Source organism: Periophthalmus magnuspinnatus, chromosome 13, assembly GCF_009829125.3.
Source record: "Periophthalmus magnuspinnatus isolate fPerMag1 chromosome 13, fPerMag1.2.pri, whole genome shotgun sequence".
Classification (NCBI taxonomy): Eukaryota; Metazoa; Chordata; class Actinopteri; order Gobiiformes; family Gobiidae; genus Periophthalmus; species Periophthalmus magnuspinnatus.
The window spans coordinates 26,424,019-26,451,733 of NC_047138.1; the positions used below are offsets into that span (position 1 = coordinate 26,424,019).

The following is a 27,715-nucleotide window of genomic DNA, read 5'->3' on the forward strand; positions in this document are numbered from 1 at the left end:
AACTTTCAGGAAAGCTTAAATTTTGGCCTGTTAATGTGATTTCTTACAGTATTAATACCTGCTGAAATGATTGTATGATGTATTTAGTTTCAATATAAATTTTAGTATTGATTAGCATCTGTTTTTTGATACTTTTGACAACCCTAGTGTGAACCCTAAGTTACAAAAACGTAGCCATGTTTAACAGACTACTAAACTATTGTAATACTTTGAGTTCATATCATTGATTCCCTCTGGACTGGTGTCTCTCCAAAGGCTTTAGGAGCAGCTCTGTTAAATTGGTCCTGTGGGGTTGTGCCAGCGGGCAGAGGATTGAGGCCAAATCCTTTTTTTTTATTTTTTTGTTTTTCTCCTCATTTCGCCTTTCTCTCTTCACGTGTGCCACTCGGAGCTGCCAGATTGTGTTGGCACAGGCCGCTGGAGGATTACCGTGTGTGTATTTGTGATTATGTACAATCGCTCATTACTGTCACGAGAATAGAGCTGCGTTTCTCAAACTGAAGTACAGGGGGCGCTGGTGAGGTGTCTTTTGGTGGTAATCGAGAATATGTATGAGTAGAGCTGGCTGATTTCTGGGCTATACCGTTAGATTTCATTGGACCTGCATTGGTTTAGTCCTGGTTTAGGTTTTTTTTATAGTTAACATAACAGTTGATGTCATTTAGCAGCAGTAGCTCAATTGGTAGCGTGTTTGTTCACTGAGCTGCAGGTTGGCGGTTCAAATCCCGCTCTCGACTTAAAACATCATTGGTTGAGCAGTCAGATCCACTGAACCACAGGTTGGTGGCGCAATTCCAGCTCCCATAAATGAATGCTTGGCAAGACAATTATCTCACCTCATCCCCAGTGTCTGCTTACACTGATGTAAAGTGTTTGAGTGCCTTGAAGGTGGAAAAGAGCTATATAAAAATGTGACCATTACCATTAACTTTGGTGTATAAGTTGTCCTTTGGTTTGGATCTATTAAGCATAACAGCTGTTCTAGACCTAGTTTGGCCCCTGGTTAGTTCTCATGTAGACTGGCGTAGATCTCTTAATGCTTATGTCACTTTACCATACAAAGTAGCTTTACAATTTCCTGCATTATTTATTCATTTGCTCTACTTCTGTATGTAGCCATGGCACTCACATAGCACATTCATATACAATCAAGTTGGATGAAGTGTCTTGTTCAAGGACACAATAGCAGAGTGCCATAGTCAAAGCTGGGATCACAACACCAATCTTCTTGTTAATCCTTAAGCCTGCCTAGTTTAGCCTTTAGTCTTTGTAAATTTTGATTTAAACACGGATACTATAGTAATAAGGTAATATAGAAATATAGAATGTTGTGATGTCATCTGAAACCCAGCAACAGTCCTCTCTCACGAGTCACTCTGTATCGCTGTGTCTCTCTGTATCTCTCTTCTGGCTGGGACACCTTTGGCACGTGGGGTCCATGTGCATCCGCCTGTCAGGTCACACAAACTGAATCACAAATATCCAGGTCCACAAATGAGATAAAATACACTAGTGTCTGAATAATGCAAAGGGCTTTTAGCAGCAAGACACAATAGTGGTTTTAGCTTAATTGCAAGAATCTTCTGGAATAACCAACTAAATGTGGTCTATGGACTAAATAAGATTGTTAATATTAAAGATTGCATAATTTTGCTTGGAAAATGGTCTATTTATGATAAGTTTAACTAAATACTTCTTCCATTTATGGAGAGATAAAAATCCAGTGGAATTTTTGTTTTACTATGGCTCATACCTGGACAACTTACACAGATAACATTGCAGAAGGGGAGTCAGTAAACAGTGATACAGATCATATATACCGTATATTGATTATAAGGTCCATACAATGTGCTAGCTAGCCTCTGTTATATAAAAAGTGTTGTTGTTGTTTTTGTTTTGTTTTTACCTGTCTACCATCTTAATCCTTTTGTCCCTAAAGGATTGAATGATATGAAACCCTGCAATATGCTAATAGGGTCTTGTTTTTTATTATTTCAAAGCACTGAACTAGAAAATCTGTATATAGGCCTTTTGATTGATTTGCAAATGATGTGAGAAAACAGTGACTGAATCCCCATGAGGATTCCTCTTTCTTTGGTTACACATCAATTTAAAGGGCCCATATTATGCTATTTTCTGATCTATGTTATAATTTCCTGATGTTCCCCTGTGTTTTAAAACTTCCCACACCTTCACTAGAATCATTTGGACAATTTCACCCCTAGGATTGCCAATCTCTACTGAACAAATGGTAAAATGTACCACTTCATGACATCACAAGGTGGAACAGAGCATTTTGAGCTTCATCGATATAGACAGAGTAATGATGCAGAATTACTAAACATGTGTGAATTAAACAAAACACAACTCCAGGTATGTTTTTGAGGCAGTAATAACATTCTAACATGGCTTAAAGTTCCCAAGAGTAATTTTTTGCGTAATATAGGACCTAGGCTAATATAGGCTTCAGATATTTAACAAATGAAATTGAATATGTGAATCTTTTAGTCCTAGCTTGTCGCTGTGAAATGAGATCTGCTCCATGTGGCTAAATGACAGTGATTGTTGGTGTTGTTGATGTAATTCTCACTCCTGCCTCTGAACACTTCCCCTGGGCCTGTTCACTGTCACGGCTCTTTGCTTATGTTTAGGTGCACTACGTTACCATGTCTGCTTGTACAACTACAGCTCAATGATGTCACTTTACTGTTGGAGGACCTGACAGCAGCTTGTCGGAGATGTTATTGGTTTACCTATTAATTTTGTGTGTGTACGTGCATGTGTGTGTGTGTGTGTGTGTGTGTGTTAAAGTGTAGCAAAGTGTGGCATTAAACTTTGCTATCTCCATGGAGACAAGCCAGGAGCACTCCCAGGCTGAGTCACAGGTCAGATCTGTGAAGAGACAACCCCACATACAGTAAGAATGTGTGTGTTTTCCTAGGAGTCATAAAAACACCTTTAGGGGGAAAAAAATCCTATATATTAGATTAATGTCATATTCTGGAACATTTCAAACAAAGCAACACCAACTCCATGGAAACAAACAGGTAGCAGGGAAGTTACATAGTGATGGGGCTTATGGCAAAAATGTGATATGTGAACTGAGTGATGTAACTTCTCTAGTGGAGGCTCTGACAGCAGCTTGTCTCCATGGAGATGTTATTGCTTTAGATATTAAATTACACAGTATGCCATTAAAGTCAAAGGGAGAATCCTTTTAGTTGTCCTCAATATCCCTGGTCACAAGAAGGCAGACTCCGGTCCGGATCCGGACCAAGACGCGATCCAATCCGGACCCGACCTTTTTTAGCCTATATCTGGTGAATTTCAAAGTTTATAATGCGCGCATTATCTAACCATCTTGCGCAGCTTATAGCCTTCGCCGTGGTAAAAAGCGGAGTCTCCTCCGAACGAGGCGGCGTGATACGGTAAAGTTTTTAAGAGAGCCACACACGGTGCGGGCCAATGAGATCAGCGTATTTGGGGAAGGTTCCGTAATCTATTTTTAGACGCGCAGATTCACACACAGACAGCAGCGGCTCAGCTTTACGGGGAGAAGGTATGGCAAGCTCCAAAAAAAGAAAGGTGGACACGGAAAATAGAACTTTTAAAGAAGAATGGACTGATCAATACTTGTTCATCCTACCAGACGGCAGTACAAAACCCGTGTGTCTCATATGTTCAGAAACTGTCGCTCTCGTAAAAAGCGGCAATGTTAAACGGCACTTTGAAACTAAGCACGGCGCATTTCCACAAACTTATCCGCCCGAATCTGCAATCAGGGCACAAAAATCAGCGATTTACGTGCAAGATATGATCGTTCCACCAGAATCATGGTCAATTCATTCACTGCACAACAGCGAGCTACCGAGTGTTCTCTTCGAGTTGTGTGGATTTTGGGTCAACATAAAAAGCCATTTAGTGACGGAGTGATTGTCAAAAACTGCATGACTGCAGTTGCTGAAACCTTATTTGACGGAAAGCAAAAAGAAGAGATTTGTGGAAAAAATAAGTCAAGTCCCACTGTCAGCATCATCAGCCACAAATAAATCTGAGATATTAGCAAAAGATGTTCTGGCCCAGCTTGATGAAACCATTCAGAAGTCAGAATGCAGTTTAGCAGTAGATTAATCTACTGATTATTTATCAATGTTCAGTGTTGTGTAGTTTTTGTAACAAGCACTTTTTTAAATTTTGTTTTACATTCCAGTCAAAAAGCATGTTTTTGTTTTACTTTGAAATAAACATAATTATAATTTATTTTCATAGTTAAATGCACAACTTAAAAACTGTGTTATCGTTACAGCTGTTAAAATTGGAACTAAAAATAAAACAGAAGCTTTGGACCTTCACTTGTCGATTTTTTTAAAATTCGGACCTCAGTGATATTTTATTTGTGACCCCTGCTCTATATGGTAGGAAGGAACAAGGAGATTTAAGCCAGCGACTTCAATCCAATATTGATATATGAGTGATTCGCTTCACTGGAGAAGCCAATGACAAGACCAGCCATGAATGTAAGGAAACAGACATGCTAATAAAATACTTCATAGCAAAGAATGAACTATTGTTTCATTGTTTAGAATTAGTAAAGAATTATGTACATTTACTTGACACCTTTAGGGTAGAGAATGTTGAAATGTAGTTCTACTAACAATACCTTTGATTATGATTATACCTTCACAGTGAGGTATTTTTGACAACCATGGTGCAAAAAGACAGCACAAGGTCCTACTGTATTACGCAAAATTGACTCTTGTGAGCTTTAAGCCATGTTAAAATGTTGTCACCTCCTCAAAAACATACCTGGAGTCATGTTTTGTTTCATTCACACATGTTTGAGTCATCCTTTTTTTTCTACATGTTTCTACATGTTTCTCTGTTCCACCTTGTGATGTCATGTAGTGATAATTTTCAAGTTAACAGCTACCTTCTACCTTTTTGTTTAGTAGAGATTAGCAATTCCAGGAATAAAATTATCTAAACGATTCTACTGAAGGTGTGGGGGGTTTGAAAACACAGCAGAACACTTCCTGTATTACTGCATGACATCACAAGGTGGAACAGAGTGTTTTCTGTTTGAGAGAAGAACACAGCCTAAATATGTCACTTTGGTGTGTTAAACATGTGTGAATGAAACAAAACACAACTCCAGGTATGTTTGTGATGAGGAAACAACATTATAACACAGATGAGAAAATAGCATAATATGGGCCCTATATACATACATATATGTATATATTTATTCAATGTAAACTGTTAGATCTGATCTAATGTGATTTTATTCTGATTGTTCACACCTGGGCAGATTTGGACAAAGACAATTATGCCAAAAAAGCAAAAACAAAAATGAAAGTGAACATATTGAAGGGACTGAAGATGGAAATTAGTCACGTTGGCTATAATCTTTACATATTTACATTTTTAAATGTTCATTAATATGTGCTGTCCATTTACAAATAAATAAAATAAGAAAATAAGAAAGAGCTATTTATGAATTCAGTGTACCTTGATTTCCAAATAGAACAGTTACATTTCGTAACTGACATGTAACCAGGTGTTCTCATCTGATCTATTGTAAATGTAAACACACACCAAAAGCCATATTGAATTATTTGCTAATCTCATTATTCTAGTTATCTGATTTTTACTGGCCACGCAAATGTACCAGTTGTCCATCATTGTCTTCATGGGTTTCAGTTTCCTGTTATATGCATCATTTTGAGGACATTAAAAAGATATAGTATTTAGTTTAAATTGTTAATCACTATGGCAATGGTCCTAATTTCTCATAATGCTAGTAGAATATGGTAGAAAGCACAAATCGCAAAGCTCGTGTTATATACATGATGATGAAAAATGGAGTGTGCGGTTGTAGAGGCGGAGGAGGAAGCAGGGGATAAACATGGATGGAGAGAGAGAGAGAGAGAAGAGAGAGAGAGAGAGAGAGAGAGAGAGAGGGAGGGGGAGGAGCATTGCATGGAGAGATGATTCCTTTCTCTAATCCTGGAGCCTCACGCTTGGTCTGGCCACTGCCTTCACTGGCTCACACAGGGAAGCAACACGGGCAGGTGGGTCAAACACACAAGGAAGGAAAAGAGAGGAAGAAAAGAACAGAATGAGGGGAGGAGAGGAAAGAAGGAGAGACGGATTCTACCAAACGTGCGACTGTCCAAGCAAGACCTGTCACTGTTGGAATAATTGGTTTGTGGTTGAGTAGCGAGCGGCTCTTGAGTTGGAGGAGGAAGACTGAAGCAAGCCAGAAGCAACAGTGCATTGGAGAGAGGATTTTAACGAGGACTTTTGCTGACAGAAAATAACTGAACAAAATGGAATATAAGAAGGAGAAGCGTGTGTTATTAAATGCTGGTGCTCACATGAAATTATGGACCTGAATGTTGTGAAAAGAAGAGGTTGTGAGAAGAGGTGAGAAGACATTGAGGAGCATGGATTTGCACAAACTGTTTATGGGTTTTCAGGAGCTGTGAGTTGGGTGTTGGATGGTGGCTCGTGTGTGTTAGTCCAGGTGTGAGGAGCGGGCGCCAGCTGTTCAGAGGTAAACAGACTCACGTGCAGAGGGACAGGACAAAGACCAGAGGTGTGAAAGACCCTCACGTGAGACACACTGACACTTTTACTTTTGAATCCAGGCACATGCAGCAGTGATCTTCCACAACCCTTTTATATGTCTGAGCGTCTAAGGAATAGGAAGGACCAGACGAGAGACGAGCACAAGAGAATCAAGGCTTTGAGCCGCTTTGGACTCTGTTTGAACCGCCTCCTCGCCAGTGTCCCACCTGACGCTGCCCGAGTGCTGAGTGCGGCTCGCAGACAGTCGCGACAGAAGCAGACAGGACAGGTGAAGAGTGGACAGGTGAGGAGTGGAAAGGTGAAGAGTGGACAGGTGAAGAGTGGACAGGTGAAGATTGTGCAAGAGCAAGCAGAGCCGGAGCAAAGCAAACAGGAGCTGTGGGTGCAGCAGCCCTCGGAGCAGAGCGAAGAAGACACACCACCCAAACCGAGCACAGCGCCCCGGTACTTCGCACCCGCCGGCTGCCTCAGATCCACAGCCATGGGAGAATGGACCATCCTAGAGCGCCTCCTAGAGGCTGCTGTGCAACAGCACTCTACTATGATTGGAAGGTGAGTGCCACTGGTGATAGGGTGGTGGAGCTGAAAGTATAAGCGAGTATGTGATGAGTGGTTCAGCCAGTTATATTTTCTAATGCTCATTTGAATTGGAAATATCAAAATTTGACCTTTGACAAGATTACCATGTTACTGAAAAAATATTTACATTTTAAATAATGAATGCCTGTTGCGAACTGCATGGTTCAATCGGCTGTCGTACCCTTTGGCAAGGCACTCAATCTTTGCTCCAGCGTCTGTGTACACTAATGAATGAATGGATGTGTGATGTGTGAATGGGTTCATATAGTGTACAGAATTCTTTTTAGAATGTACACTGGGAAAACAGCTTAAAATCTCAATTTGCCAAATCACATTATTATTCTTTTGGATCCAATTTTTCTTCTTTGAAGTATCAAAGCTCAGTACATATATTAACTTGCATGATGGTCACATTCATTAACTTATATTATTGCATATGAAACATTACACACGCATTACTTATCATGTATTGTGCCTGTGTGAGTGTGATTGACAGCAGATTTCATGGTGTGTTCAAATAGCCGCTCTGTGGCTCTGTCAGTGCTGGGCTGTCCAAAGTGGCTAAAGCAGAGTGAGGGGCTTTAGCTGTAATCCTGCAGGGACTGACATGATGGAGGGTTAGCTAGCGCGCGTGAGGCTTTAGTTTGGACGTGGTGTCCCTGTATTCACTGTACTGAGGCTGACATTTGAACATTAGAGACAGAAACTGCAATGCCTGTTTTTCCTTTTCCACTAATATTTGTATTTGAAAAATCAGGGCATATGTGCTTGTAATTTAAGACAGATACAATCCTCTTATTGTTTTTATTAATATATTGTTATTTATTTCTTATAACTGCTATACTGACAGGGAACAGATAATGTAGATCATTCAACATACAAATGCAACAATAATTGTAATCTGAATCAGCCCTTCAGAAAGCTATTAAGTTAAACAATATACAAGCAAAAAAGGCTTTCAGTAATTATTTAAAGTTGCACAATGTAACTGTTCAGGCAGGGGATCTGACACCTGTTTGTCTCCATTAAGATGTTATTGTTTTACCAAGAAGGTTCGACTGTGTGGCATTAAACATATATACACATATATCTTGATTTTATTCAACTACAATCAAACAAGGTGCCACCTGCTTGTCTCCATGGAGATAGATCAATTTAAAGGAGACCTATTCTGCAAAATGGACTTTTCAGAGCTTCTAATCATGTTATAGTTGTTTCCCTTCTCATTTACCCCCTTTGAAGTTGTTTTTGGAGTGATTCATGCAAGTTTGAGCAATCTTTATTTGCTTATTTTCAAGATGCCATGTTACCGATCACCTCCCGTTTTCACCACCACTGACACACTCCCACTGCCAATGCTATGTACTTCGTTCTTTAATTTTATTTTTAGTTGTAGTAGTTAAGTGCCATATGAACCATCTCGCAATTTGAGGACTTCAGGGACCGGCCTCCTGCTGGTGCCCAGAGTCAGGACTAAACATGGGGAATCAGTGTTTAAGTTTTATGTGGCTAAAACCTGGAACAGTCTTCCTGAAGATGTGAGACAGGCCTCTACTTTGACAATGTTTAAATCCAGGCTCAAAACAGTTCTGTTTAGCTGTGCATACAACTGAAAGGTTTTTATTCTGCACTCTTCTCTTTTAATGTTAATTTTATGATGATTATTTGTGATTATTTATGTTTTGATTTGTGTGATTTTAATGTCTTTCTTATTCTGTAAAGCACTTTGAATTACCTTGTGTACGAATTGTGCTATACAAATAAACTTGCCTTGCCTTGCATTGCCTTTACATGTAGGATTTCACAATGTCGCGCAGCCATTTTGGTACAAATGAAAAAAATTCACTACTCGCTTATGTGATCTGCAGCTATCCATAGGAGGGGCCGACAGCTACATGACTCTTAATTGCGATGACGTTTATAGCAACGTCACCTCCAATTGGGCACTTCAGTTTTCTAACAGGCAGAGTTGTTTCTTTTATTAAGTCATTTTAGATGAATATTGCAATTTTAGATGAATATTGCAATTTAAAAATTTGCAAATTATAACATGCATGGGAGTTATAGATTATAACTATACATAGCGCACATTAAAATAAATACCACAATAGACTTCTGTCTCTACAGTGAAGTGTGTCTTGTATTTTAGTTTGAATAACTTATTCTTGTTGGCCACGAGAGGAGAAATTATTTATGATGGTTTAGCCACAGAGGCCCCATCAGTGCAGTAGAGAGACATCAGACAGGGTTCCACAGCCTGACGACAGTGTAGAGGTTTAGCTGGGCATGCTAGCAGACCATATGCAGGTAGTTCATTAGATAACATATGAATTAAAAGTTCTAATCTTTGCCCGTTGCCTGAAGGGATTGAGTAATGCTAGCTAGTAATGCAGCTTAATAATGCAGTGTGTGAATGTCACTGGGTTCATGATGCAAATTATGAACAGAAATGGTCTAATTTTGGCAGTGAGTTTTTCATCTGACAGTGTGATTTTATGTCAAGCAGGGCAAGAAATAGAATTAGTTTGGTTTTGGAGAGGAGAGAAAGACATTATATTTGACACAACACACATTTGACTTAATGCATCCAGAATATAACTGTAAGATGATGTAATAAATGTACTTTTCTTATGCTATGGAATTTCTACAACTAAACAACTGCAGAATAAAATGAACTGAGAATTTGCCTTGAATCAAAGAGTGTGGTGTACTGGATTTCGAGGTCAGATGGATAAGATATAGTTGAACCCTTAAGAGGCTAAGACTAAGAGTTAAAAACCAAGAAGTCTGTACACCAGTACTAATCTCATACATTAGCCTATATGACAAATCACCTAAAATCACAACTGTAGTTATCTCTTAGGGCTGAACATGATAATTGATTTAACCAACAGAAAGTTAGAAAATCAACAATAAAACAGACATTGGTGGTCAATAACAGACATGCAAATTAATCAACAGAAAACAAGCTAATTAATAACTATCCCAGAACATCCCTTGTCCTTAAACCCTCCTTCTCAGCAAGGAAAAACTAAAAAAAAAAAAAAACAGTTGGAAGAAGAGAAACCTCGAGAAGAACCACAGTGAAGTCCCGTTGCCGGTCCACTCCCATTGACAGCAGGCTGCAGATGTGTCCAGAGCCCACTCAACTAAGGGACAGAGTGAGGGTTATCCACGGTAGGGTAGGGGTCAAACATTGTAAAACATTGTAAGTAAAGCTTTCTATAACACTCACATGAAGTAAAAAGAGCAGAAAAGAGCTGGCTTGGCTTGGCAGGCAGCCTTTGTGGGTATAGCATTACAAAGAGATCACAAATAAGATTGTGAGTTTATAAAGCAACATTACAGACAAATCCAGCATTAACTGCAAAGTTTATCTCAACGGACATGATTTTTGTGTCTTGGTTTGAGCAGAGAAAAGTGATGGAGAGAATAGGGTGAGATGAAGTATGAGAGAGAGTGGATGGGAGAGAGACAGGGGAGAAGAGAAAGAGGTGAAGTGAGAGGAAATAGAGAATAGAGAGGAGAAGGGCAAGAGAGGAAGGGAGAAAGAGACAGGGAGGTGAGGGAGAGAGGGAGAAAGAGGGGAAAGGGAAGAGACAGAGAGAAAGAAAGAAAGAAAGAGAGAGAGAGGAGATTGTGATGTCCAGTGGTGATGTGATGGATGATGGGTCACTGAGAGTCTGGAGGAGCTGTGAGAGTCAGACTGGACCTAGGGCCAAACACCACAGACACGTAATAAGACGTCTGTGGGCAAGGAGAGAAGTGAGAGAGTAAAGGAGAGGCTGAGTTTACGAGACAGGGGTTCTCAAAGTGTGGTATGTGGTCCCCTTGTAGACTGGACATAAGCAGTCCTGCAAATAAGTCCTGCCACATCAAAAACCAGGACTAAACCTGGACTAGTCATGCCTAAACAAGGACTAGAACAACAGCAGAACCAGACCAATTCTTTCAGGAATAAACCGAAATCTTATCACCATGAAAAACAGTTGTGAACGCAATGCAGCCTTAGTTTCTTTGTTATGCATTCCTGCAGTCCCAGTTTAGTTCCACTGAAGTCTTGCTTAAATCTAGTTAGTACAATATTTATAGTTTACGGTAGTCCTGTTTTATCTTTGACATTTGTTGAATTAGTAACATTCATAATGGTTTACCTCTCCTGATTTTGTCCTTTTTTAGTACTTTTGTTATAATTCAAAGTGGAAATCTTTATATTCTTCAAGTTTCAAGTTTATTTATATAGTACATTTAAGAACAACTTTAGCTGACCACACTTCGCATAAAAGAAAAAACCCAAAAAAACCAAAACAAAACAAATATTCAGATAAAACAATACATAATAAAGACCAATAAAACACCAATAGATCCTGTCTAGCTACTATTAAATGCCAGGAAGAAGAGGTGGGCTTTCACAAATGTTCAACCTGATTATTTCTATCAGTGACTAGACCACTGTATTACAATAGAAATCTGCATTTTAATAATATATTTAAGCTGTAATTAGCTGCCCGCCATCTGTATTAAACATTATTGGCCTATAGAATGTTATGATGTCATCTGAAACCAAGCAATTAGTAATATTTGGAGTAGCAGATCTGGCAGTTGTTCAGGCCCACACAGGGACAAGTCTGTGACACTGGGAGGAGGCCAAAGGGCTTCGGACACAGATGGGCATGTAAGTCACGACCTGCAGGAATGAAAGGACTTCCTCTGTTTAAAGGAAACCACCAAGCACTTATTTACCCATACAATATTTATATTTGTTTACAACACATTATACAGGCGAGAGTGAGATCAATATTACAAAACACTTTTATATACCAATTGCTGGGTTTCAGGTGACATCGCAACATTTTATAGGCCAGTATTATCTAATACAGATGTGGGCAGATAAACATAATATTGTTACAATGCCGTTTTTTGTTGTAATTTAGTGAGTTCTAGTCACTTATAGAGATGAACAGGTTCAACATTTATGAATTTACATTTTAAATATATCTGACTCTTTCCCCCATCTAAGAGTGTGACATCATCACATTCTAGAGTCTGAAAACTACCAGTGCCAGTATTAAAGGTGCACTATGTAACCTTTCTTGTGCATGGGTCCAACACTTGTCTCCATGGAGATTTGACTGCTTTGCTTGAATTAATTAAAAATAAAATATTTTAAGTCACGTATAATGATTTTGACTTCAGTAAGTCTGACATTTTGTCAGCTACACCTCTATCCTCTATTTTTTTATTATGAAAATGTTGTATTATTTTATACATAAAACAAAACAAAATCTTAACAAAATTACTTTAAAAACTTTTAAAAACTGTTCAAATGCTGCTCCCTCCCTTTCATTTACCACTGCCTTGTTTCTAATGATATGAATGTTTGATGAGATTTCCTATGGAACACACTGTACCTGCCTGTACAAGGGCTCCGGTGCATCTGGCTTTAACCACAGCCTGTAATCTGGGCCATCACCACTAACATGAATTTAAACTCACTCTAATGCGCTTCCAATCCCAAAACCGATTGGACCTCGAACACTGAACTCTCACATCTGAATGGTCAAAGCAGCTGGAGTCCCGACAGGTTTAGTGATGCTTGTGTGGTCCCAGGGCACAGCCAGGAGGTGGATAGTACAAGTTTGATTTACAGTTGTCTGAGAAACTATGAGTAAAAATCATTAAACAGGGCATTTGTGTGCATTTCCTTCAACAAACTCACTTCGGATTGGCACTTTGGTTGCTATGATACTCGCAGTCAGAATTCAAAATATGGAATTTGGCTCCATATTTGCCGATATAACTCCTAGCCTCGATATATATATATATATATATATATATATATATATATATATATATATATATATATATATATATATATATATATATACATATATACACACACACAAACTGTTCACATATTTAGGTGGCTACATTTATTTAATTATAATTTTGAAGCGGCACTACCCTTTCTGGTTCCTCTTTATACCCACCTCTGCACAGAAGCCAACCCTGACCGCACCGTTGCCCCATTCCTCTCGTTTGACTCACATACCGTATATCAGCAGATACACAAGCGTGTGTTTATGCAGCAGGCCCTGGAGATCGCCCTGTTCAGATAAGTGCGTATATGGGCATGTATGAATATTCACAGTGAACAATGCTCTGAAACACACAGCCTGCATATTCAATGGGGCCCGCTTTGTGCTATTCCCAAGTACCTGATGTGTTCCAGTTCCTGAGGTAGGGAACACAAGCTGCATTTTTAACAATGCATTTACTCAAGTAAGTCTTTTAAAACTGTAATTTTTTGGACTACTCATAACTAATCATAATAGTTTGATTATAATTCACTTTTTTAAAAAGATTGCTCCCGACTGCTTTGCTTGAATTGATTAAAGACAAAGTATTTTAAGTCTTGTATAATGATTTTGGCTTCCGTAAGTCTGACATTTTGCCAACGTTACCAATTTGACCAGGTAGGCAGATCACTATGAATTGTATGTATGTATACAGTTTTTTGAGCACACAAAGTGATAAACACCTGCCCACCATTTCTGGACTGTAACATTCTCACTGGACTGGAATAGGACCACAGGACCAAACTGAGTCTACATCAGGGCTAAACATGACTAAAACCAGGAGAGACAAATGTGAACACACTCTAAAACTTAAAAGAAAACTATTTTTTTACATGAAGAAAATTATTTTAAATTGACAACACCCTATGCATAGTACATACATAGTTTATGCCATTTGTTCTCCAGCTCAGGGCTACTTGTTTTCCTCATGATTTGTGGCTTTGAAAGCCCTCTCTGATCAAACACATCGGTCAAGCCTCTTTGGTATCAGTATTACATCCTCACGCCCCATCCCAGGTTCCATTGGGCCACTGCCCTCCCTTATACATGCATTCCCCTGTGCCTCCTATTGATGTCCAATAATGGAAGAGGAAGCGGAGCTTGACATAAGACAGTGAGCTCTTAATAAAACAGTCTTTAGATGGGGCCCATTTGCAACACAAATGAATCAGCGCTGACTCCAATGGTAACACAGTGATTAAAGCTGTAACGGGCACATTGAATTTATGTCCAATCAAAACAAAGCTGCGGACTAATTGGAAAAGTACACATTTGTGGTTTAAGTATTTTCTGATATGGGCCTGGTTACACACCTCATAGATAAGACAATAGTGAACCCAGTTATGGAGTTCAGCTTATTAACCTACAGGTCGGTAGTGCAATTTCCACAGATGAATGCAGTTGTTGTGTCCTTGGGCAAGACACTTAACCCACCTTTGCACATTCATACACTAGTGTATGAATGTGTGTATGAATGTGTGTGTGAATAGGTGAGTGGTTCCTTGATGTAAAGTGCTTTGAGTGCCTTGAAGGTGGAAAAGCTGTATAAAATCAAAAGCATCACGTGAAAAATTCTACTAAGGTACAAGTATTTAAAAATGTAACATAAAAAAAAGCACAGATTCTGAGATCTAATAAAGCTTCAAATGTAGTGATTTTGACACAGATTTGTGCTGAATTTTGTTCAACAGAAACAATTAAATAGATTTTTTTCCCCTAGTTGTTTTTATTTGTATATTTTGGTTTCCTCAAACTATGAACGTGTTGAACATAGCCCCTTGGCATTTTCAGCACATCTCAAACTATAATACAAATATTTTTAATTTTCAGTCCAGTTCAAAAATGCAGTAGAAAAAGTAAAAATATCTGCTCTCAAATGTAGAGAAGTAAAAGTAAAAAGTATCTGCTCAGCAAAGTACATATACCTAAAATTTTTAAGTACTCTAAGTACAGTACTTTACTACTTTATTACCTTCCAATACTGCTGATAAGACGTGCTTTTCATTCTTTTTACAGAGGTCTGAAATTTGCATTTAATATCTCATAGCCTTAAAATTGTGGTTTGAACAAAATCAATATGAAAGTGCACACATGCAATTTAAGTTAATAATACCTTGAAAATCGGTTCAGTGTCTCCTCATATTTCCCCTTTAAGCACTGACTATAGATGTACCTGAATGTATTTTTGTAGCTGGTTTACTGTACGCAGCATGAACACCTTAATCCTGACTCTGTGGAGCTGGCTCAGCACCGCTCCACAGCACGGGGCCCCTAAGTCAAATCAGAGCTGTCAGTCAGGGGCCCCAACCTCATCTATCAAAGCTAAACATGTGTGCTGCGGATAGAGGCCTGTGGGAGCATAGCATGTGGTCAACAGATATATGTACTGATCAAGCAAAACATTATAACCACCTGCCAAATGGAATACACAATGTAATCTGATACTGTGTCAGCGATAACAATGGCGTCTGGCTTGTCTCTTGGGTTGGACCACACAGAAGACCAGCCTTCACTAACAATGTACATCTTCCACCACTATCCTTATGGGGATTATGTGCATCAGCTGCTATCATAAAGACAAATTATGGATTTTATGTTCTAGTTACATTAGAAAACATTATTTTTTTCAGATTTTGGTCTTGAATTCTGTAATTTCTCAGATGGCACTGTAACTTTTCTCTTACAGCATAACCATTGATTAATTACCCACACGCTGGTTTCATTCTTGGATCACTTTACATTCACTGCAACTGACCACTGTGTCAAATGTTGTATCTTACACATCAACTTCTGTAATATTTACTGGCCATATATTAGTCCATCGAGGCCAGTTATCATAAAGAGCAAATCCAGAATGGTATCTCTGTATTTTTTAAACAGAGAGATATAGGGGCTGGTCTGGTCACCACTCCCTTAGTCGCATATCCAGCCAGAACCAAAGTGGCCGTCCAATCAGATCTGTTTTTTCAATGACACATGTGAAGCAAAAGAGCTCATTGGTTGCTCAAGCCTAAGTGATTTGGCTAACCCACCTGTCAATCATGCACATGTGAAAACAGGGAGATTCACCTGTGACCAGATTCACCTCTTCATAAAGTATTGAAGAAGTGTGTGTTCTGGATCCTAGACAGATAATGACCCATAATTCAACAATAATCCATAATTACCTTCACCTGAGCAAACGACAGTAGTTTAGTTGGTAGAGTGTTTGCCCACTTATCCAAAGGTTGGCAGTTTGAATCTTGCTCTCGACAGAAACATCATTGGTAGAGCAATTATATCCACTGACCCACAAGTTGGCGGTGCAATGCCAGCTCCCACAGAAGAATGCTGTTGATGTGTCCCATGGGCAGGACACTTAACCCACCACCTCGCCCCCAGTGTCTGCGTGGGTTCCTTGTGGAAAACACTTTGAGTGCCTTGAAGGTGGAAAAGCGCTGTATAAAATTGTGACCATTTACCATAATCCGTAATTACATTCACCTGTAGTTATAATGTTATGGCTGATTGCTGTGCTCACAAAGTGCCATTGTTTCTAGTGAAGGGTGTTTTACCTGCTTTGGTTGACAGCGGCCTCTTTGTCACACGACCTTTAGATCATTATACATTTATTCCTCAAATCCCGGCGCTCCCTCCCGGAACGCTGTACACATGATGGATGATCGTGCTTTAAGATTCTCTGCTTGTGCGATGTTACAGAGGAGTAGAGGAGGTTTTGTGGCACGTTCCCTAGTGAGGCTGTTAAAGAGGACTGCTATAAGACAAGGCCAAGTGAGAAGAGCCACCCCCATCCAGCTGGAGCATGTATCCATATGTGATGACCCCAGGGAGGAGCTGAGGCTGGATGACGCGCCTGCCATGCCACATAAGAAACCTATGCCAACCTATGTTAAAGAGGTGCAATACTTGTTTGTTTTCTGCTATTTTATGACTAATGTTGGACACTTATTATGTTACTAGTTGTGACACTATGGTATGGGTGCAACTGGTGGTATGCATTGCAATGGCTTGAAAATGAATGTGATTTGCTCTTTGGATTTTGTTGAATATAAGATGCACTCTATGTAACTTCTGTGGTGGGGGCATAGACTGTATATATAAATGGACATAAATGAAATTCCAAATATGGACGTCGGCTCCAAATTCACCCCTAAAACTGCTAGCCTCGATGAGCTTCATTTGACTGGAGCCAAATGCTATGAATGACGTCACACTCCCTTAGTCCACTTCTTTATACAGCCTACGGGTGGGGGGTTTGCTGCCTGCTTCTCTCCATGGTGATGCTTTGTGTTGTTTTGTGTTGCTTTGCCTGGAATATTTCACATAATGGCATTTAACATATTGATCTTGCATTTATTCAATTACGTCAATTCTTTATTATTATTATTATTTATTTATTTATTTTTGTAAAATGGCTTTAAAAACATTTTTTTGATGGAAGTGAGCAGCCTTTGACCAACACCAATCACCCAATTACCCTCTTACTGCATTCAAGCAAGGTCGGTGAAGTGTTGACCCACTGCTTCCTCATTGTGGCAACTTGTATTCTCAACAGTCTTGCATCCAAGTACTAACCAGGCCCAACCCTGCTTAGATTCTGAGATTAGGCAGATGGGAACGGACATTCCCAGTGTGGTGGTTCTACAGGAACTGGATTTCTGATATTATTCATCTTATAATTGTACTTATATAATATTTTATACATTTGTGTAAGTGGAGAGACACCAAACCTGCCTTCGCTGCCTTTGTTGAATATTTTAAGTCACTGAAAATGGTAAGGTTGTTTTTTTTTTTTCTTCATCAGCAAAAAGTTCTACAGAACCTGCTTAATCCATGTTTCAGACCACATTTCTTTTCAGTCTTTTATTCTACCATATTTATTTTGGCTTTGTACTATTTTAGTCCTGACGAAATCCTTGTATTATCCAAGATCAGTATTTATGCTTTGTTTATCTCATTGAATCCATATATAGTAAGGAATCTAATCCCAATTTATTCCAAACCTCCTGGATATTTCCTCATTTTACTCCGTTAAAGACGGGCCTTGGAAAGCCAACTATTCTGCAGTGGAAGACCTAACAAACCCCTTGGAGCACATTTACCCCTGTCAAGCTGATATAAACCCAGTATTTACAGTAGCATTTGCGTCTCCTCGCCAATAATAACACAGTGCAGTTATTAAAGATGGCGTAATGTTATTGGATGGAGATAGATGGAGGTTCATGAAATGCTAGTGACTTCAAAATGAGCTCAAGGCAGCAGTTCATTCTGCAACCTTTTATGACCAGATTACCAACGTGCTCCAGAGGGAAAAGCACCAGGAAACTATAGAACAGATATGAGATTAAAAAACACAGTGTTTCTTATTTCTTTTTGCTTACATTTCAAGTTTGAACATCTAAGTCTGCAGTCAGTGTACTCAGATAGAAAAATGGCCACACAAAATGAAAAATGGCCACACAAAATGAAAAAATCCTGCATGTTCTCCCTGTGTTATTGTGGCAGAGTGGTTATCCTGTCATCAGAGTATGGAGGTTGTGGGTTAGACTCCTGATCTTGGCATGTGCTTGTTCTCCCTGTGTTATTGTGGCAGAGTGGTTATCCTGTCTCCTCCTCTCAGTAAGCAGGTTCCCTTGGTCCTTTACCAAGTAGTCCAAGTAGTGTCCTTATACAAAACCGCTCACCTGGGCACATGCAAAGGAGAGGAGACTGAGAGGATGAAGATACGGGGATTAGAGCTCGGATAGGGTTCAAAGGTCACAGATTTGCCCTTCAGGTCTGAGGCAGTCCCGGGTGACTCAGCACGGCTTATGGGTTTAGTGCGAGCACGGAGCCGGAGGACAGGCAGGCCACAGCAGCTTGATACAGTAAACAAACAGAAAGTTACATATACCTGCAGAGACAAGGGTGGAAGGGCGCTTGCAGAAGACCTATCCATGGGTTTCAAAAGTAATGGAGAACTAGCACTGTTGTCATAGCAATAAACAATTAAAAACTAAAATATTCTTAAAGCCAATGAATAATACAGTTTTTGAATATAGAAAAAAACTTTTCTGAATGAAGGTCTGCAACCTGTTTGTTTCCATGAAGATGTTATTGTTGTATTCGGAATGCCCCACTGAATAGCATTAATCTATAGCATTCAGTTACTTGTGTTTGTATTGGTCAAAAATAGAACAGAAACACAAATATTATTTTTGTTAATGGAGTCACCTTTCTACAGTTTGGACGTATAAATTCGATATTTGGACTCCATATAGATAGCTTTAATGCCATACTGAATTATATAACTTTATACTGTGGAATATTCCAGTACAAAGCAATAATATATCCATGAAGATGAGCTGCATATTCTCCACCAGAAATGTTAAACAGTCTAAAATTAAAATTAAATGTGGTTGTGCCTACAGCTTACATCTTCTCTCTGTTCTAACACTGCTCTAGGATAAATATCTAAATTATGAGCATGAAACAACAACAAAAGTCTGCCTCGGATCTGATTTTGCAGCAAAACAGTGGAGCAGCTTTGAAGTTCCTCTGCTGCCTTTCTCTTTGTGTGAGATTAGATTCGTAAATGGCTTTATATGCATAACTCATTAAAAAGATGTCAGTATTTTGTTCAACGAATTACAATGTCTTTCTGCTCTGATAATAACTTACAGATGTGCAGTGTTTCAACCAAGATCCACTTTGTCTATTTGGATCTTCTGTTTCTAATCAAGAGTTGCCACCGCTGTCATGGTGATTTGGCAGGTTTTACCATAGCTCCTTTCGGTTGCTACTAACACCGCAGTTGGCAAATGTGAACAATTTGTCTTGCTCATTGACACAATAACAGTGTAAGGTCAGAGCCAGCTTCTCTCTAGTTGGATGGTGTATACTTAACTCTTTGCAATGATGCCATAATCATAGGACCTATAAGCTATTCTTCTGAGAAACTATAATTTTGTTTAGTATTGTTTAGAATAGGCTCTGTGCACAACAGCGCCTGGCAACCTCACTGTTAGCATCACTACTTCCTGTCCAAGGGTGTCTCTATGAGGTTTTTGCAGAGTCATGCTAAAATTAATATATATTTAAAGATAAGGCAGCGGACAGGAAGCTGTCACTAACAAATACTTTGCCGGAGGAAGTATTTCTGAGAGTTTGTGTCTCAATGCTAAAGGTAATCCTAATTTAGGATTTAGGCATAAAAAATAGCCTATTAAAACAACACACTGAAGTATTCTACATATAAAAATATTTGGTAGTCTTTACTTTAATTGGGTAGTCTGTATTTTTAATTAATTAGAATTTTAATAATAATGCATTTTAATGAATTTGAAATTTAATAGGTTGTTTATTTTATGTTTTTTGATTTTAATAAAAGTGTTGTGCAAAGAGCCTCCTGTCCAACCCCAAATTTCAATACTATATTTTAAGTTTCTGTTTCTATATTAATTTATTGATATACTAACTCGCCTATACAACATTCAGGTCACATGCCAGTCCCATGCTTATCTGGTATAAAATCTTTACTAAATGAATATACTCCACAATATATACCGCCCCTGAATGTTCTGTTCTTGTCTTGACACATGTTTCTGGTGACTATACCCTCTACACTTTGTGAATGACTCAATATGAATAAGATAATTAGAGTTGGAGAACCAAGCACCTCTCACCTCCTCCTCACTCAAACACATGCCCGCACAGACACCGTGAAGACTCATCTGACTCCCATTCACAAAGACAACCAGCCGCTTTCTGCAAAGCATTAGCCATGTTAAAAGCATTGTTGCCTCTGCTGTAAACAGACATAATAGGGTTGTTTGGTCCATAGGGAGTTGAATGTGTTATTGCATTATGGGACATGCGACAAGAGAGCATTTAGTAAAACAATTAAGGAATTTGTGTTCTATCAATTTTAATAGGAAAGCAAAATAAAAACATAATTTTGTTGTTTGTAGTGCAGATAAACAGTTGTCATTTATATATTATAGCAACAGTCAATACCTACAGTAACCCCACTTTTTAAAGTTCAGTTATGCAGAGTAAATGTTCAAATTTTATATAGCACTTTTCCACCTTTAAGCGCTTTACATCAAGGAATCTCTCACCCACTCACACACACATTCATACATACAGTGTACACAGACACTGGGGTGAGGTGGGTTAAGTATCTTGCTCAATGACACAATGACAGCATTCATCAGTGGGAGATAGAACTGCACTGCCAACCTGTAGGTCAGTGGATCTGACTGCTCAAACCAGAGGTGTCCAAACTTTTCTCATTAAGGGCCACATATAAAAACACAGACAAAGCTGAGGGTCGATTGAGGGCCATAGACTGGTCGCCAATACAGTGAATACTTCAAATCTGTGTTATTATTACAAGTTAGACTGAACCACTAGATCTTTAGTCATGCTTACATCCTCAGTGGGACACATTAAATATTTGTTAAAGTAGATTTTCAGAAATATACAGTAAAAAGTACTATTTAAGGTAATATGGGCCAATTCACCTGGAAGTGTGAGGGCCAAGAAAAATTGGTCTGAGGGCCGCATTTCGTCCCCGGGCGTGTCTGGCTCAAACAGTTGTGTCGATTCGTGTTGCTTGATGATTTTTTTTGTCAAAACTTTGTTCCATGCTATGTTTTGATGCAAAGAATAACATAGATTTAAGAAATATTAATTACATGGATGTTAGCCTTCCTGGTAATTTTGATACTAATTGATATGTTAATAAACTATACATTAAGTACATCTTTGTGCTGTAATATTTTCAAATGAGGCTCTGATATTAGTCAAATATGGTCAAGTGGTCCTCAGTTCCCAAAACAGGCCTGTTTTTTCATTGTTTGTCATATTTGGCGGCTAACACTATCTCCCCAAGTGTATTAGAGTCAACTCATGGAACAATACCAGCTGGCACGGTCTATATTTATCATATCAGATTCTAACCTAAATTTCTCCAACCTTACACTTTCCAGTTTATTTACATGGTAACTGTAACATCTATGCCTATGCTCATTCAAGCAGCTGGAACAGGAACTTTTCTTTCTTAAATGGACCATATATTTTCTTTCTAATTTATACATTTTTATACTGATTAATGCTGAACCAACAAAGAGAGTAGGCAACATGAGTGAGAGCGTTTTGAACCATTTTAATCAAGCCTAATTTCTCTCGGTGATAGTTTGCATATAAAATTAGTTCTCACATTGGCTTTTGTCGTATAAATACATAGTAAAAGAGTCTTTTGAATGGCTCTTTGAAATTAACAGATCCAAAAGATTCGGATCCCATAAAAGAGCCAAAAATCCCATCACTAGCGCATTCTACAAACATAAATATAATGTTACACAAATCTTGATAGCTTCTCAGACCAGCCAACTGTATGCACATTCACCATCTTTTCACGTAACTGCTATCTGATAAACACCTATATGTAAGCATGTTAACAATATGGCTGATATGTATTTGTTATCTGGGGGCTCACACATTCATGCATGTTGCCAGATTGGTCATGTGTGTTGCCAGATCTGTAAGCGCCTTCATCATGTTTGCAGGCAATCATATGAGCAGCTCTGTGAGGTGTGACAATGCTTTTCACACCACACAAACCACATTCTCCTCCATTAAAGCCAAGCCGTGGGGAGAGCGTATGACTCCTGGCAAAGTGAAGTGCTCACATAGATTACATTTCCAATTATGAACAAGCAGCTAGTGGGGAGACAGGGAGGTTAATTTAGACTTTCTGCGAACAACCTATAGAATGAATGACGATAATTGGAGCAGTATTAAGTATTATTATCTTAAAAACGGTGATGACTAGGATTACTTTGGAAAACATATTTAAACCAGACAACTTGTACAAGGACAGTTTGCTACTCAGTGGGTAAACAAATACATATATTGTTGTATTGCTGGTCCCTGAACCATAATACTTGCAAATTTAAAGCTCTATTCTGTAACTTTTCAGCCAATTAATAGACTACAAGAGACTGGGTGTTGTTATTGCTCAAAAATACTCTGAAAAACATGCGGCTTGCCCCTCCACAGACCTGACTCATTACTTTGATTAGGAACGAGCTGGTCACACCACCTGCTGGGTAATTAGGTATTGATTAGGTACATTTTTATGTTGTATTTTTAACTATACGGTACTTTGACTGGAGTTGGTATGCTATTTCTCACTCATAACAAACAACATATTTGAACCAGGTACCATCTGGTCTGCAGTTGAAATGCTAACAGACTACACCGCTATCACCCCCTTTTATTTTTCATTATTTCTTCAACTTGAGTCATATTTTTCAAGTATGACATCAGTGCTTCTTGTCCGTCTTCCACCTCTGATGCGATGAACCCAAAGGTGCAAACTGTGCCGTGAGAATATGAAACCGCATTCATAAATATTAGAGATAGCTCCTATTAAATATAGCATTGAGCCCAGTCTCCATGTAGTCAACATATGTAAGAGGTTCAATATTTGATAGACACCATGCTGCTTAGAGCTTCACCAGTTCCCACAACTTACATTACAGACAACGCATATGACAGTTAATGGCTCCAAGAATAGAAAACACAAGCTATAATTGAAATCGCAGAGCTGTGTTATGCAAATGTGTCTCAAACTGAAATCTATTGTTAACAGTGAATATGCTTGCACTTTCTCATGAGACTGGAGTGTTTTCAGCCATGTCCCCACTGCACTGAAACACCTTCATCATCACCTTTCAGACAAAGATGAATGAAGAAACACTGTACTCTGGCATTTTAAAAAAGAAACAACTGGCAACTTAAAGGTGTGCTATGTAACTTTTCTGGTTGGGGGGGCTGCATCTGCTTGTCTCCGTGGAGATTTGATTGCATTGCGTGGGATGTTTCATGCTACTGCATTTCACTTATTTGTGTTAACTAGTTACAACTGTTTCATTGCTACAGAAATACCTTGAAAACGTGCAATGCTATTGTGAAGATTTCATGCTATACTGTGATACATTCCAGGCAGGGTATCACCATGGAGACATACAGGTGGCACTGACACTCCACCAGAAACGTTACATAGTTACATCCTGAAGTACTTTACCTGCCATTATACCATATTTATTGGGCACTTTTTTATAGAGCAAGCCATTCAAAGCACTTTACATCAAGAAACCACTTACCCACTCGCACATGCATTCATACACCAGTGTACATAGACACTGGGGGTGAGGTGGGTTAAGTGTCTTGCCCAAGGAGACAACGACAGTGTTCATCTGTGGGACTTGGAATCGTACCTCCAACCCGTGGGCTCTTGGAATTTTTTGTAATATGGTGCTTATTGTTCTCTATCTGATATGACAAAAAAAAACAAAAACAAAAAAAAAAACTACTTCCTGTATTACCACATGACATCACAAGGTGAAAACGAGTGTTTTAAGAACTCATCCTAAATATGCAGGGTTTGTGTGTTAAAAATATGTGAATGAAACAAAATACAACTCCAGGTCTGTTATGCGAAACAACATTATAGCATAGATCAGAAGATAGTGTAATATGGGCTCTTTAAGTCCACTTGTTAGGATGACATTAGCCCTTGGAATTTTTCTTAATGTGTTCCTTCTTGTCCATTACCTGATATGACTAAAATTCTCTTTTTTATTTTTCCACACATTCCTGGTTTGTTCTCATTTCTCTGTACTGTCTGTCTTAGCGTTGTGGAGGTTTTGTGCATGTGCCGGTGGAGCTGATCCGGTCTGCTGCTCTTGGCTGGGAGCAGAGGAAGAGCTCGCAGTGGGTGGGGTCTGGCACACTCCATAGCCCTATAACTCGGGATTGTCCCAAACCCGCTCGTTTAATCCGGATTACGGCCATCATTTCCCGTTCTCTCTGTATTTCCCTGCTTTAACCCACACTGGCATGTCCAATACATCCACAGCTCTCTTCTTTGGTCTTCCTCTGTTGTCTAGCCTTAGCATCCTTTTACCTATATTCACTGTCCCTCCTCTGTAGATGCCCAAATTATTCCAATCAATGCTTCTCTGATTAGCAAGTGTGACTTCCGGCTCTTTTAGAAGATCTGAATATTTTGAATCATTTCAAAGAGCTATTTAAAAGGCTAATTTATTTACATGACAGAAGATATAAAAATTTGAAAGAAAAAGATTTGGTTCTTTTAAACATAAGATTCAGTTCCAATCATTCACGTTAAGGTACCGTTCAAAATAGCCAACTTGTTCACGAACATCACTATCTCCTATCCTCTACTATCCTAAACATGACCTGTCCCGCTGATGCCTCCTCATTTTAAGCAAATGGTAAGTGAATCAGTTTATAACATGAGACCATACATTTTGGCCTTTTGGCGATTTTCAAGTACAGTTTTCTGTATTTCAACAACCATTTGACAATATATTCCCTTCTTTACTGTTGGTGGGGATCAAATTGGTCAAAAACAGGGATACCTGTGACATTTCTTTCTGTCGTAACGGCTAGTGCAGGTGCAGACCAAGGAGTGCAGACTCGGGGCAAGTTGACAGTGTTTATTTACAGTTTGTGCAAAAGGCAGGGGAGGGGGAGAGAACACAGGAGGACATACAAAACAGGCATCATGACATTTATAAAACTGGAACAAATCAACAGTTCTGGATAAGTCTCCTGGGACAGTAGGCACGGGGCTCTAAACTGGGATTGTCCCAAGTAAATAGGGACTGGTCATCCCGGACTAGCATTAATATTATGAGAGAAAAATATTTTGTAAATCACGGGCTAATCTGGATCTGTACCATATGTTTTGACTGGACACGTATTTGCCAAGAGTCAGTTCTTAAACCTGTCCCAAAGCCATATACATATAACCAAATGCCCTTTCCCTAACCCTAACTCTGACCTTGACTGAGAAATAATATACTGTCAAAACCGTTTATTAGAATAGCACTGTACAAAGTTACCAGTGGTGGAAGGTAACAAAGCACAAGTAGTAAAGTACTGTACTTAAATACAATTTTAAGCACTTTTCATATGATTTGAGGGATTATTTTTACTATTCAGTTTTCAAGTTCAAGCTACATTTTTAAACAGATACTTTTGCTTTAGTAGATTCTTTCATGTGATACTTTTACTTTTACTTCAGTAACTTCTTATCTAGTATCTGTACTTTTACTTACAAAATTGAGTACTTCCACCACTGTTGTTTGGGTAACTGCATTGGAAGAACATATGCTGCTTGGACAGAAACACTATGATCTGATTTTGAATAACCAACCCAAACCATTGCAGCGCTGGAAAATTGTTGTATTATGTTTTGCTTCTTTTACATATTTAATAATAACATGGTTTTAAGCAGGGGAATTATAATCTTTTGCATTATGTCAATACATCATACATTTGCAATATAGCCTAATCAGCAGCCCTAAATATAGAATTACATAGTATGGAGATCTATTTTGCTTTGCTTTGCTCATCCACATCCTTTTTCACACTGTCCTCTCTCTCGCATATTTTTTAAGGTCCCCAAAACCACTGCATTCAAATGGGTTTCCATAGCAACTGTTTCTGTCACGTTTGAGTCTCTGCAATTGTGTTGGATCCAATTTTAGGAAGTCTATTTTTATATGTTATTATTTTTTTTTTTTTTTTTTTTTTTTTCCATGGTGGGACAAAAATAGAGGTTTAGTGTTGCCAGGGTAACTGTCACATATTCACATCGCCATGGAGATTATTGTGGCAGAAACAAAATGGACGACACCTCTGGGATCCCAGGTGTTTAAAGGCGCTGTAGCTGATTTTTACTGTCTGAAAACATGAAAAACAGAACTAGTTTTGCTGCCATGGTAATACTGACAACGACTAGCATGCTAACACACACTACCTCATTCCCAGACAATAAAACACTTCATTATAATTAGGTGCAGACAGCATGCAGTGGCCATATTTTGACCTCAAGTATAGGCTAACCTGGTATAATAATAGGCCTACTAATTTAAGAGACAGGCAAAGAGAGAGAAAGCTAGAGACAGGTGGAGAGAGAGTGGAAGGAGGTATTTATAGAGAGAAAAAGAGAAAGAAAAGAAGACGAGAGGAGTGAGATAGCAAGAGAAAAGACTATGGAGGGTAGAGAGAGCGAGAATGGGGATTGAGCGAAAGGGAAGGAGTGAACAACAAAGGCAGAGGGAGATATAGAGGGAGAGAGAGAGGGAGAGAGAGAAGGACAGAGATACAGAGAAAGAGAAAAGAAGGAGTGAAAAAATGGGAGAGAGAAAAAGAGGGGAAAGAAGGCAAGATCTTGTCTTTATATTAAGTTGCAAATTGAACTCGCAAAAGTCTAGGCTAATCTGATATAATAATAGGCCCACTAATACTTTTGATCCAAATCTGGCTTGTTCCTTATTTTCTTGCTGTCCCATGTGACCAAAATAGAAGTTAACAGACAAATATATATATATATATATATATATATATATATATATATATATATATATATATATATATATATATATATATATATATATATATATATATATATATATATATATATATATATATATATATATATATATATACTATATATACTTATTTTGAATAAATTCCTCGTCGCGTGAGTACAGATATAAACATTCTTCTGTGATGCACTTAAATACCCCTGAGCATGTGATACAGGGGCATGGTCATATTAGAAAAATACTATTATTAGAAATCCATTTTAGCAGCTTACAGAT

The 27,715-nt window shown here is 38.6% G+C and overlaps 1 protein-coding gene across 1 annotated transcript in view; it reads left to right on the forward strand.

Moving 5' to 3' along the window:
- Window positions 1-6,016: 6,016 nt before the first annotated feature.
- LOC117380482 (gap junction delta-2 protein) overlaps window positions 6,017-27,715 on the forward strand; it is a 42,159-nt gene continuing 20,460 nt past the window's right edge. Inside the window, exon 1 of the mRNA XM_033977296.2 lies at window positions 6,017-7,143. Within this exon, the coding sequence (XP_033833187.2) occupies window positions 6,686-7,143 (458 nt within the window). The 5' untranslated portion in view covers window positions 6,017-6,685. The remainder of the gene's footprint in view (window positions 7,144-27,715) is intronic.